Source organism: Lepisosteus oculatus, chromosome 21, assembly GCF_040954835.1.
Source record: "Lepisosteus oculatus isolate fLepOcu1 chromosome 21, fLepOcu1.hap2, whole genome shotgun sequence".
Taxonomy (NCBI): domain Eukaryota; kingdom Metazoa; phylum Chordata; class Actinopteri; order Semionotiformes; family Lepisosteidae; genus Lepisosteus; species Lepisosteus oculatus.
The window spans coordinates 6,095,260-6,109,144 of record NC_090716.1 but is presented as its reverse complement, the minus strand read 5'-3'; the positions used below and the strand labels follow the sequence as shown (position 1 = coordinate 6,109,144).

Here is a 13,885-nt window from a genome sequence, read left to right as displayed (position 1 = left end):
GTTCCTGGATGGGAGACCTCCTGGGAAAAACTAAGGTTGCTGCTGGAAGAGGTGTTTAATGGGGCCAGCAGTGGGCGCTTACCCTGCAGTCTATGTGGGTCCTAATGACGGGGACACTATACTGTAAAAAGCTGCTGTCCTTCAGAGGAGACGTAAAACCAAGGTCCTGACTCTCTGTGGGAATTAAATATCTGAGGGCATTTCTCGAACAGAATAGGGGTGTAACCCCAGCTTCCTGGCCAAAATTCCCATTGCCCCTCATCAATCATAGCCTCCTAATAAATCCCCATCTATGAACTGGCTTCATTACTCTGCTCTCCTCCACACTGATAGCTGATGTGTGGTGAGCGTTCTGGCGCACTATGGCTGCCGTCGCATCATCCAGGTGGGGCTGCACATTGGTGGTGGTGAAGGGGATCCCCATTACCTGTAAAGTGCTTTGAGTGGAGTGTCCAGAAAAGCGCTAGTTAAATGTAAGAAATTATTGATTATTATTCTTATCTTTATATACTAAGCCAATTCTCTTCTATTGCACCCCCTTTCCTTGTGACAGCAGAATGAAGCTGTATTAATAATGAAGGCTTTACATTTTAAGCATCCTTAGTAGTTTGCTTCAGTCATTGATATTTTGAAAGCAATCACTTTAAGTTTTGGAAATATTTGTTAAAATATAGTACCAACACAAATGCCTTCATGTCTTTATGAGTAGATGCACATAATGCACAAGGTTTGAAAAAGGCAGAAATAACAATAATATATAATAAAGATGTTAAAATCTCTCTTAACAGAAAGTTCAAGGTGTGGGATATGTGAATGCCAACTGTGTTGTGTCTGAGCTGTGGAATAAGGAATCCTTTATGATGAACAAAATATATAATTAGTCAGTGAATAAATCTCCACTCAGCGACAATGACCTTGGTTTCCAATTCTTTGCAAATTGAGAAGTTACAGTATTATGAGAAATAATTTACATTTAAAAGTAGCCACGTAGTTATTTGAAAGTGGGAAAAAAAACATGGTCTTGTAATTGCAGCAATAGGTCTTCTTTCTGGAACCAGACACAGAGGAAGAAGAAAGCCTGCCTCCACCCATTCGCACAGGGCTCCTTGCAGCATGCAATGGGAAAAGTGATTAGGAAGGAATCCCTAGCAGTAGCTGGACATAAAGGAACCCAGAAGTATTCAAGCTGTAAATCCAGCTGATTTGCCAGAACAAAGAAAAGAATAAATGAATTCAGGGCAGGAACAGGAAAGGCTCAGAGAGGGATGTTAACAGTAAGGGGGAGAGATCTAAAGAAACCAGAGAGAGGGGCTATCTAATGAGAGCAGTACTAAACAAAATAAAATAAGGGAGGGGAGAAGAATGAACAAGGTGTTGAGTAATTGTTCAAAAGGAACCACAACAAATGTCACAAATGAGGTGTGTCAATGGGAAATTTAAGGTAGATAAAGAGCAATTCATAATTAGACACAAAGCTGTGTTCAGGTGTCTTTTCACGCAAACAGCAAGGCTTGAATGGAAAGTTATCCTAGACTGTTCTTGTGTGTAAAGATTACACAATAATTACTCATTACTTGTCTCTGGCTTTAAAGAATAACATAATGCCATGGATATGCCATGTGCCACAAATACAGTAAATCGCTAATTTATTCACTCCCTCTGAAATGAGAACACTTTTGGGAAAAAAAAAACATTTTGTGATTTCTACATTAAAATACAGAGTTACTTTATTTATTTATAGATTTTATAGAATACAGCATCAAGTTTGCAAAAATAGTTCTATAATAGACAAAATCTAACTGGTCTTAGAATTTTGATTTACAGTAACAGGGTCTCCAGTTCCTACAAGAACCTTATGTGAAGAACAGGTGAAAAACAGATAACCAAGTGGTAAGAATTAATTTGGAAAAATGTACTGCATCATATACACTTAGTTACAGTCCCTGAAACATGCAATGTATTCATGTACATAACTATCATGCAGATTCAGTACTTTGTTATTTCAACTGCTAGTAAAGAAAGCTCACAGTGACTTGTATAAGCAAACACTTAGGTACAATAATTGAAAAGTTCTTTTTCTTAAACACATAGAAAAATGAATACATCTGGATTGCTAGAAGAGAGGAAATACAACTTTATATGAGCAAAACAGTTCTACTGGAAATATGCATTACATCATAGAAAATGTACAGGGTTTCAAGAAATTAGTTCTTTATGCATTTTGAATTTTATTTTCTACCCTTGGAAAATACAGCACACCTCTGTATTTAGCTAATCTACACAGGCACATCAAAATACATTTATGCAAAGAAGTCTATGCAAGTTTTGGGCATGATGTAACCACTTATCCCCAGCCCTTGCAACTTGACGTTTTCATTACTATCATGGGACTGCCTAGGATTCACCCCTGCAGTGCTTGCATAAAAATTGGATTTTTCTTTTTTGGAAATGGTTTCTAGCTTTCTTCCCAAAAAAGTTGTGATACTGGATGAGGCACCCCCTTTAAAATGTATACAATCCTTACCGATTTACACCCAGAAAATAATTTTAGCAAGTCATCTTTGAGCTGTTTCAAAAAATAAATAGTAGACTATAAGCGTCTATTTCCATATCTGTGACAGAATATGGAGAATATGATACTGAGTACACCTTTATATTACATAACCTACCTATGGATTATTGTTTATTTTTTCCTGGTCCTTTTTTACTTTTACATACTGTAGGTACTGTAGGACAAATCTTGGAAACAAAGCAAAAGTTCTTATTATTGCCAAGTCATCCACTTTCCATGGGAAAGTATTCCAGGCAGGACAGCTATGTTAGGTCTGTCTTCTGAACCAATCCAAACCACACCTGCGTGCTTGATTTCTGAAGTGGGGATGCAAGTGGACAAATCAACACACAATTGTTGTTACTTATGCTGACTGGACCAACAGGTAGAATTTAATATCAAAGTCCTCATTTTAGGACAATGGCCCATTGATCGTTGCTGGATGGAGCATGCTGTGAAAACAGGGAGTGTTTCCGGAATTAACAGATTGTTCCACCTTCTCACAAGTAAAGCACACAAAACAACATTTAACAGAACAGTGGAAAGGCGAGGGGGTTAGAAAGCGATACAATAATTAAGTCAGCTAAAACAATTCTGAACAGAGAAATTTCATCACTAAAGGTAGCAGAACTTGAAAATGTCAAAGTCTTTTTGATTTCAGTCTTGCAGGTGACCAGTGCTTAACGATACTGGTCTAGTAAGCCCTTATTGCTTTCTAAAATGAAAGTTAAAAACCCAGGGAAAAGTAAGTACTTTTAAATAGACCTTAGAATCTGGATTTTTAAAATTTATTTTAAAAGTCAAACTCTCTAGGCTTGTAACGACAATATGTTACCGAACTGTTTATACAAGTCTGTGTGCTGCTTTTACAGCACCTACACCACTTACAGTATGTTCAACATCACGCAACATGCATCAGGTCTGCTATCTAACCAAGGTGAAAGGTCTGGCTACCAATATTTGTGTGTTGGAAATGAAAGGCATTATCCCACTTATTGCCTGCAACACTTGAAAATATAACTGCAGCATCATAAGGCCAGAAAAGGACCATTTTTTGTCTTGAAAAATAGTGCATATTTTCTCACAAAATAAATGTGACTAGTGTCTGGCCATTCCCCCAGTAAACTATATATGTTTTTATTTATCTTGTCTGTATCACTATGTTTTTAAGCAATAAAAAACACACCTCACTTTCTAAACAATACACATAAGTACTGCAGGGGCAAGCAAGAGGCTAATGGATATCTTTTCTGGTCACCTTCTCCATGAACAAGTGCCCTAGCAGACAGATGCTCAGCTGTGACCAGGTATATCCAAGACATAATCCAAAAAAAAACAAAAAACACAAAAGCAAAAACTGGAAATGAAGGGAAAATCTAGTCGGACTTGTCTTTTTTCTTTGGTGTGAAGGGAACTTTGTTGGCCATTGCAGAACCCACGGCTCCCACGCCTCCCGTTACCACGGAAACGCTCCCCTTCACCAACCCGACGCCAGCCGCGGGCACACTTGTGACGGCCGTTCTGGTGAGCGCCAGGCTTTTGCTACCGACCCATGCCACGCCACCCAGGGTGGCGCCCACTGCTCCCCTGGTGATGTTGAAAAGGCCCCCCGTCACTCTCCAGATCACCCCAGCCTCCTCCTTGGGGTGGTCTTTGTCAGAGTCTGAAAAACAAGGCCGAGGTATCTATGAGACAAAGTCAGCACACATTTTTCTAGTACTGGTAACTGAGAGAGCCACAGACCAGCCTGTGACAACATTTTATTCAATAGTTAATCTGCTTAGGACAGGATTAAGTCTTTTAAAACAGTTATGAATGCCACTAAATTATTATGCCACAAAGAGGAATTATCAAACAGAGACTATAATTATAGCATCTCATCACCATGGGTACTCCAAGATCATGGTAACATATTTAAAGTTATAGTACTGTGCTAAAAGAAACCGACCATTTTTAAAGTGCCTCTTAGATTATGTTCTGCACACAAAGCAATTTGAATTTACTTGATAACAGTATGTTTTAGCTACTGTCATAATACTGTTTATCAGCATAAAACAATAGAACTACATGTAATCTTTCTTAATTTGCAAGAGAAAATAGTTTTGCAAAGTGCTTTACATGTTCTCTATATCACAGGAATACCATCAGTATGCATTTGATTTGATACTATGCATTTTATACTAAGCTAACTCATAAAATCTTAGTTGCTTTATTTTCAGATCCTTACTGGTTTATAATTTTAATTAAAAATGCAGACACTATAGCCCTTGAAGTGTTTTCACTTTAAAAGCAAACTATTCAAAGAATTATATATGAAGCACATTATTCGGATGGCTCAAAGCAATGAGGAAATAAAACATAAAAGGAAGTGGAAAGAGATGAAGAAAGATGTTTTTAATACAATCTGACTTGGAGAATATGTAATGCTTTCTGTTTTAGGCACTGTCTCTTGAGTTTAGAAAACACAATTAAAAGGCATCTTCTAATCCAAATGTACTGGTTCCATTTTAAAACGGATTCTTGTTGCAGTTACCTTTACCATAGTAAAAGTAACCTCAAAGTAACCTTGGTTTCATGTAGAATCTCTGGGTTGTGCCTTAAAATATTAAATTAATTTTGCATCTATCACTCTGAATCTAAAAATAACATGTACGTGATAATGAAATGAATGATCAACAGAATGCAGGCTTGAAAAAAAACAATCTACACATCTCAAAAGTACATACAGTTCTTAATTAAAGGATTCTTGATGCTGAAAAATACCCAGCGCCAACAATAAATATTTGTATGGCTGATATTCTAATACTTATTGGGAGTTGTGTTCTGCTAATGTTTTTTTCCCATCAAAACACCATCTGTGTTCTTTAAAAGTAGTTCACACAAAGCAGCTCTTACGAATGAGTCAGTGCTTTTTAATCCAAGTGAGATTTGCTTTATCCTTAAGAAGAGGATTTTTTTCATCTTTCCTTCAGCTGCTTGCTTACATCTAACTTCCCGATATCTGCCACATGTAAGCAGAAATATCCCTCCTAGATCACAAAGCCAAGCACTGGCAAACCAGTCATTGTTTAAAGACACAGCTGGAGACAAGACTTTTTACCAGTAAACCCACTGATGTCAGTTGGTAAAGAACAGTAGTTCCCTATACCCTATATGCTCCCAGATCCTTTTCCCCATCTCTAAAACTCTACGTGGTAGGATAAACCACTGGTCAGCAATAAATCACATACTGTAATGTGACATTGTACATTTTTTCTCCTGCCATTCTTGGCATCCCATTGTGGTGACAACATCACATTTCCTTGCACTTGTTCATGGATTTGAAGAATTCACGTGCAAAGACATTAATATCACTCCACGTGTGAGTAAACGAGCACATCCACAATTAATATATTAAACTGAGCACTTTGGAAAAGTTTAAAATAAAACCAATAATAGCAGGTGAAGGGTACATGTGCCAATAACTGGTGCTAGGCAAATTTAAGGAGACTTAATAAGACTGATACAATATGCAGACGACCTGTACTTGAATTGTCTGAAGTTTTTCACTTCAGTCACAACAAAACCATTAGCATAAGTGAGATAAAAAGGAACAAGGCCAACATATTTCCACATTCCAGCAGAAAGCATTGAAAACTAGGTTCCAGAGCAACAGGGAATGCACAGCAGACAGGATACATGAAGAAAAGGAGAAGACTTCATTTTATAAGCATTCACCGTGATGCATTTATCAGAGCAGTCTTGCACGTTTGCCTTGTTTGTCCCATGGTCATTAGGGCTTTAACATACCTTCATTGTGTACCGCAAGAAATATTTCTTAGAGCCATCTTGTCATGTTATCTCATGGTATTTCCATGGGTTACTGCAGTAAAATACAGCATGTTAATACAATTGCAAAAAGTAAAAGTGCTGGTATACAATGCTACATTCACCTAAGAAAACCTTTAAAAGTATGAAGGATAATGATGTTTCGTACATTTTGTGCATTGGAGTAGCTCAAGGCCTTTCAGGTCCACTATTTCTTTGAATGTGTCTAAGTGAAAATAAGTGGTCAGTCCAAGCATGACAGTACACTTAAGTTTCAGGTTGCACAGTATTTATCAGTAGTACATTGTGATGTAATGCAAAGTTAATTATCATACATTAAGGAAATCCAGAGGAAGCCTTCCATGCAAATCAATCCTCAATCCTAGTTGAGGAGGATGGATGCTGAAATTGTTTTTGACACAACAAAGCATTGAGAAACTATCCCGAGAGAAGATGTATATATCACTGCTTATTCTTGTTACACATTTTGTCTTTAATCTTTCTAATCTTTCATGATGCAATGTTATAAACAAGTGCTCAAAAGAAGCCTTTCATTTACTGCACCACTGAGAAACTGTGAACATATGCTTTTCTTAGCATCTTCACAAGCTAATTAAACACCTCCTTTATCCATGTTTTGTGAATAAAAACACTGCATGAATTAATGGGTGCAATTTTTCACAATTCACAAATACCTCTCTGTGAATGATCAAAAATCATTCTGGAAAAGTCAAATCTGAGAAGTACAAGTCACAAAATCCTGTGTCCGCCCCAAAGAGGAAACAAACCCCAGTCAAATAGACACACCTGGGCAGTAGCAATCAGCACAGGTGTAAAATGCTACTTAGTATGTGTGTTTGGACTGTTGGAAAGAGAGCGACAGAAATAAGGTTTTTAAAGAAAGCAGCTGGAGCTCTTTTGGGATATCTATAGTACCTTTGTTTAGAAATGAATCTGAACTAGACTTTGGCCCAAACTTGGGCTTTAATAAATCCTTGTTTTCTAAAGATGGATTTCGGTTTCATTTTAAGCATTTTTGTCTTACTGGTGTTACAAAAAGTGTCAGATTACTCTGGAATTTGTTTCTCATAGTTTGGGTCCACCTTTCAAATGAGGTCCAGAAACACAACCCAACCCTGCCCAGCGTGTCCCACTATATGCGGTATATTGGACAGTTTCTGTGTTAGAGAGGGGGATTGATTTTGTAACATAAGTTTACTTCAGAGTATTTTATTCATTACAATAAAAATGGCAAATATACCTTGACACATGGCCATTTGTTTGTTTTAAAGAATAATGCAATACAAACTGCATTGAAATATTGCTTTAAATGTCACTTCTTCTCAGAATTCCATTATACAATGTAGACTTAGTTGGAAAGCATTCAGCATGCAGACTGCACTCTGTGGGCTCAGAGACATATCATGCATATGTAATTTGCTCTCTAATAATCACTTTTAGTAGCCTAAAAATGAAAAATAAAATCATTACTATAATATAACTACTAATAGATATAGTAAAACTACTGTAGTGTTTTATAACTGTTAAATGTTGAGATGGTGTTTTTCAAAGCATGAATACTGAGGAATGTGAAGGATTAGTGGAACAATTGCTTCCCTGTGATTTGAATATTTTTATCTTCAACTATCCCTTTAATTTTTAAAATGTACTGTTTCTTAAAGCTTTGCAAGTTATGTAAATGGAGATCATGCATAATGAAGGGACAGTAATGTAAGAAAAGGCTGAAGTTATCTAGGTAGTATTATACTGGCTGAAAAATATGTAATAAGTATTTTAATAGTTGAGTTTAAGTAGGCTTTATGCCAAAATCCATCCATCCATTTTCTATCCACTTCTTCCAATTGTGGGTCACAGGGGAGCTGGAGCCTATCCTGACAAGCAACCGATGCAAAGCAGATGCACCTTGAATGGGACACCAGTCCATTACAGGCACACATGGGGCACACACGGGGCACACACGGGGTACACACGGGGCACACACGGGGCAATTTTCCCAGAAGCCATGAGAGGAAAGTGAAGCATCTGAAGGAAACCCATACAAACACAGGGAGAACATACACAATCCAAGCAGATTGTACTGGAACCCAAGGCTCCAGTACTGCAGCGTGCCATCGTACCACCCTTTATCCCAAAATGAATGAAAAAAGGAAACACAAAGTATTTTACTTTTGATTTCACCATCTATTTTGTAAACAAAGCAATACAGCCTCCTGTTAAGTTCAAAGCTGGGTGCAATTGGTGCTGTGTAGTCAGAGCATAAACAGCTGTGGTGTACATATACATTTGCATCTTGATAGCACACTGTATATTATTTCTAAATCCTACAACTCTGTATTGGATTCACCATTGAAGTGGTTAGAAAATGGATGGATAGATGGATATATTTCTGAATTTTTAAAGTATTGGATTACTATACATTTCCTGATTTTCTAAGAAACTTGAAGAAATGCAGAGAAAAAATATTCTGGTTCATCCAGAACCCAGTAAAGATTTTTGATCAATGTATACAGAAGTGTTTTTACAGAGAGAGAGAGCACATGTACCAAGCATGAGTGCAGACAACCATCTTTCACAGAAGCAGTCCTGGTAAATAGAACAATTACAGTAAAAGCTTTGGAGTTAAATGTATAAATTCTTGATTAGCTTCTCAAAATTCCTGATGCTGAATCAAAATACTGATCAGCATTATCATATTATTATTAAGGTTGAGCACAATACAAGCTATAGGAATTGTCTGTTGTCATGATCACGATCGTAGAACTTTTGGACTTTTCAACACAAAATTCTGTAGGACTGAATATAAAAACATTCTGCTTGAGGAAACTGTTTTCTGACCTTCAATGTATAAAATAATGTTGCTACGTCTTTCAGTTGTCTGTGATAAATGTATAAAACCCTAATATACTAATCACTTTGTGAAGTGATTTCTTCATGGTACTGCATTTAAATTTCTAAATCTCTTTGAGTGCTTCACAGCAATTAATGAGGATTCCTGAAATGTATTATGTAGTTGGTAATGGTAGTTTTTTGCTGTTAGAGCTTCAGAAACTGTTATAAGAATGAGCCATCTGCCATAAGGATTTACTTCTTCTCAATCAATACAACAGGTCCCAAATGTATAAAAGGTTCTAAAGATCTACCTGCACTGAAGATTGAGTTTCTATAAAGTAACCATCAACCCTAATATTTCAAAAATTAAGAAGTAGTATAGATAATTGCGTGGAATACTGAACCTTCGTAGTACAGGACAGACACCATACAATCTCATCATACTGTTACACCTCAAATACGAGCAGTACAGTGTGCCTGAATCAATGAGCACCAGCTTTAGGAATAATCAAAGTGGTCCATTTAAGAAATGCAAAATGCTGAAATAAGAAAGATTTTTTTTTTGCTTTTGTACAATACAACCAAAGGAATAAAGTATTTTAAACAGTGAAAAGTAAAAATATACAAAATGTATCTTTGCAAAGAATTTTGGTACAGTGCTTGTAAAAACATGTATTTTCTAATTACAAATGGACAGAATGGTAAGAAGCTCTGAACTGGGTGGGGCTTTGTACTTCAATGACATGGCTAGTTCACTATCACCCACTTCCTCAGGTCCACTGGGTAACACCCACAGCTTTCACAGCTACATTCCTGGTCTGTCCCACTTCATGTTTTTTTTTTGCTGGAGACAAAAAAGCACAAAGGTATATCTGATTTTAACCTGTGGAAATTGAGATTGATTTCTGCAAATGAAAAGAATCAATATAGCAGGACACTTCAGGCAAATGTATGAGTATCTCACCCTTGTCCAAGACCTTTAATTCTGAAAGTTAAAACAGTAAAACATCTTTCTGAGCTTTTAATTTCTGTTTATGAATATGATCTGTTTATATTATACATTTAGGAATGGTAGTCTATTTTGCTTTTCCTTCAAATGGCATTCATTTCTACAGTGTTTCATTTTTTTAAAACAGACACCATAGTAGAAAGCATGTTACCACTGTTATAATTTCAACTAAAACCAATCACTGAAATACTAACATATTGGCTAGGGGGGCAATTTGACATTCTACAAACCAGCAACTAGTCCCTGGGGCATTCACTCAGTTCTGATCTGATCAGACTTCCCCATTTTCTTCAGTGAACTGGTATGTTGTTTTCATTTACAGTACATCATGTCACAAACATACATCTTAAATACCCCTAAATTCTCTCTGGAAGTTAAATCATCTTAGCAACTAGGTCAGGAACAGGCTTGAGTAACAGAAAGGGGTCTTTTTAAACAGATTTTGACAGCCAAAGTCATTTGTCATTAGATATGAGAACATATACAGCAGGTGCCATTTCAAATAATACTTGCAGACTATTACTGGTTTCAGGAACTGTTTATGAACGAAAGGGCAACCTGTCCTGTTATATTCGTATACTTACACATGGATGCTCAGATTGTGGATGTATGATGAGTTACAGCCATTTCTATGTAACACAACAAAGTGAAAACTAAATATCTTGTGGATTAATATTTTTATGCTTAGTAATTGTCAACATAAATACCACACTCTTTTTTGTTTTAAAGGTTAAAGACAATAAAGTTGGCTTGTTATGCATTTTAGATATTTCTAATTACACTACTTTATCAACCTTTTTTAACAGAAGAAAATATACAGGCTGTTCTACAAGCAAGGTCTCATGTACAGTATTTTTACTCCACTTTTTTTTTACTTTATTACATGTGCCCTGTAGTGCTTTGAGTTACTGAAATGTGCTTATAAACAGAAAGTATTATTAATTGTAATCCTACAATGAGAAACTGATGGGGAAAAAGATGCTAAAGTAAAGTAGATTGAGGCTGCCTCAAAGATACAGAGGAAATTGACTGTGGGTCATTTCTAAACTACAGTATTACCAGAAAGAGAACTTGGAAAAAATACTGGTATAGGGTTTTGGGGGAAGGGATACACACCCTTACAGAATCTAATTCTACCTGCTGAACTTCATGAAAGGTTCTGAAATCAGCTACTGACGCTGCTGATAAAATGCTGACAGTTTCTAGATTAAAATCGCTAAAAATAATCTCCAGAAGGCATATTACATCCAAAAATTACATTCTGCAATCACAGGTTTGCAGATGTAGAGAAGGAATTTTGCTTTGAAAAAATGTGGTATTCTTGTGGGAGTTTAGTCCACGGATTTTTGCTTTATGCATTTTGCAAAAATAATTCAGATATATTTTACCACCTACTGTAAACACATTACAATGACCAAGCCTTGATGTGCACTGAACTAAAAATCAAAGCTGATATTTTGCTTTAGATCACAATGGCTTTCTCTGATACTATTTGGTAAAAAAGTTTGCAGCTGTTGAATTGTAGTCAACTTCAATTAACCTTGATTGAAAAATAAGTGATTAAAACAGCCCAGTGATAAAATATTCAAAATTCCAAATTAGGCTATATTTTGAAATTAAGTACTACCTAAATTAGTGTCATGTTGCTGTCTTTTTCACCTTCTAATTGTGAAATCTGTATAGTATTAGACTGTAGAATATACTGTAGTCAACTGTGGCAAAATGTTGTAGATAAAACCTAGCTTAGATAAAACCTAATATAGCTTCCATACAGTGGAATAAAGATAGATAATACTTTATTAATCCCGTAGGGAAATTGATGAAAAGTATAGATACTATGTACTGTATAAGGACTGTGGTGGTAGACAGACCATGCTAGACCATCCACAAATAATTAAAATAGAACTTGAAGATCCCTGAAGATTGAAGATGGAAAAAAGAAAGAGACATTAATGAGCTAATGTTCTTCATATGCCTGTGGTGAAAATCCCAGCCGAACCTGTTGTCAGATCTTGTTAATGTCCTGTCAGGACAATCTTTGGGTTATATTGATCTCACAAAAGGTTAAAGACTAAAACATTTTGCACTCTGCTCTAAAATTAAACTGGTTTTCATAATACATCCACTTTGTATATTAAGACAAAAATGTTAGCTGATGGACTTTCAGCTCTCTATTTGCATTATACATGCTACATGCCTGCTAGAGGCTTCATATTTGTTAAGCTGGACTATTTTTAAAAATAATATCCATCTATTTTCAGCTTGATTTTATTGGTGGGGGCAGTGGCTAAAAATAATGTATCCTGAAGAATTCCAAAAAATCATAAAGCACACACTGCTTGCTTTCTGTGGAAAATTCCAGAGATGGCAGTAAATAAATACCGTACCCAATCAATGCTGCTGCAAATACAGCCAAGATATTTTTTTTCAGCTCTGTGGAAATCAAAACCTGGCAATACAGATGGCTGTAACAGGCTGATGACTTGTTCAGGTTGAATTGACTGCCATGACTATGGCAGACTACTACACAAGATGAGGCTTGGTCAGTAAAACACAAGTTGTACTACAGTCAACTGTCTTATAGTTGTCACTTATACATTTCAGCAAGAACATTAAAAAGAAACATTAAGTTTATGTGATATCCCGGTGCATCACTAATGTTCTTAAGTTTCCATGATTTATTTCTCTTCTGTTTCGGATTCACAGGTTTGGCAATTATGAAAGAACACCTGCTGTGTGGCCATTTTCCATTTCCATCTCCAGATCAAGGCAATCATTAGGTCATGTGAAGCACTGACTGATAGGCAGGTGTACTGTAGAAGGAGAGTTTTCAAGAAATAATGCTTCTATATACATTTTTTAAAAACATTCCGAATCTGGGACAATCAAACCTTCGTTACACTGCTTGTGAAAGATTTTTAAGGCATGTTTACAGTCTTATACACTCATGCAAGTGTAACCACACTTGTATCAGGTTTACTGTACTTTGTTATGGACTTGTTTGTTTTACCATAGCACTCTTAACATATACTAAATAAAATCAGAGCAGGGTGAAGTATAACACGGTAAACTTACAGTATATAAGGCATTTTCTGTCCACATTTCACGTTCCTTGTGAAGCGCTAAGCACTAAAGATTAATGAGAATACAATGCAATACAATTACACACCCCAAAATAAAATGCCTGCGAGGGTCATTAGGATATTACACTGTGATCATTTCCAGCCAAGCTTCTGAGGCTCTAATCTTCAAACTAGCACAAAGTCCCCGCTGAATCCCAAAGAATGAGGTTACAAATAAATTAAAACTTCCACTGGTAACTGCAGGGCAAACATTTAAAGACTGGGCTTATTGTATGCTGATCAAGCAAAAAAAAAAGTACCATCCCATATATTTTACATCCATCTTTCTTAGGCAAATTAAGCAGAGAGCTGAAGATATTCACTTTAATTTTTATGGGAGTACTGTAATGCAAATAAGTGGCTTTTCATAGTGCATTATCATTTATAAAAGGTGATACTAATCATTTTTAGTTTTTCTTGTATTTGACAAATAAGTATATTTTTAGACAACACCTTATGGGAAAACAGGATAACCAAAGATGACAATCTTCTAATAAGTCTGTTTTCAATTCAGTTTTGCTAATTAATCATTAATTTTAAATCTAA

General features: G+C 36.1%; 1 protein-coding gene across 1 annotated transcript in view; it reads right to left on the bottom strand.

Moving 5' to 3' along the window:
* Positions 1-1,709: 1,709 nt before the first annotated feature.
* The window catches only part of LOC107075817 (transmembrane protein 263), a 63,100-nt gene continuing 50,924 nt past the window's right edge, over positions 1,710-13,885 (bottom strand). Inside the window, exon 3 of the mRNA XM_015338509.2 lies at positions 1,710-4,214. Coding sequence (XP_015193995.1) covers positions 3,928-4,214 — 287 coding nt within the window. The 3' untranslated portion in view covers positions 1,710-3,927. The remainder of the gene's footprint in view (positions 4,215-13,885) is intronic.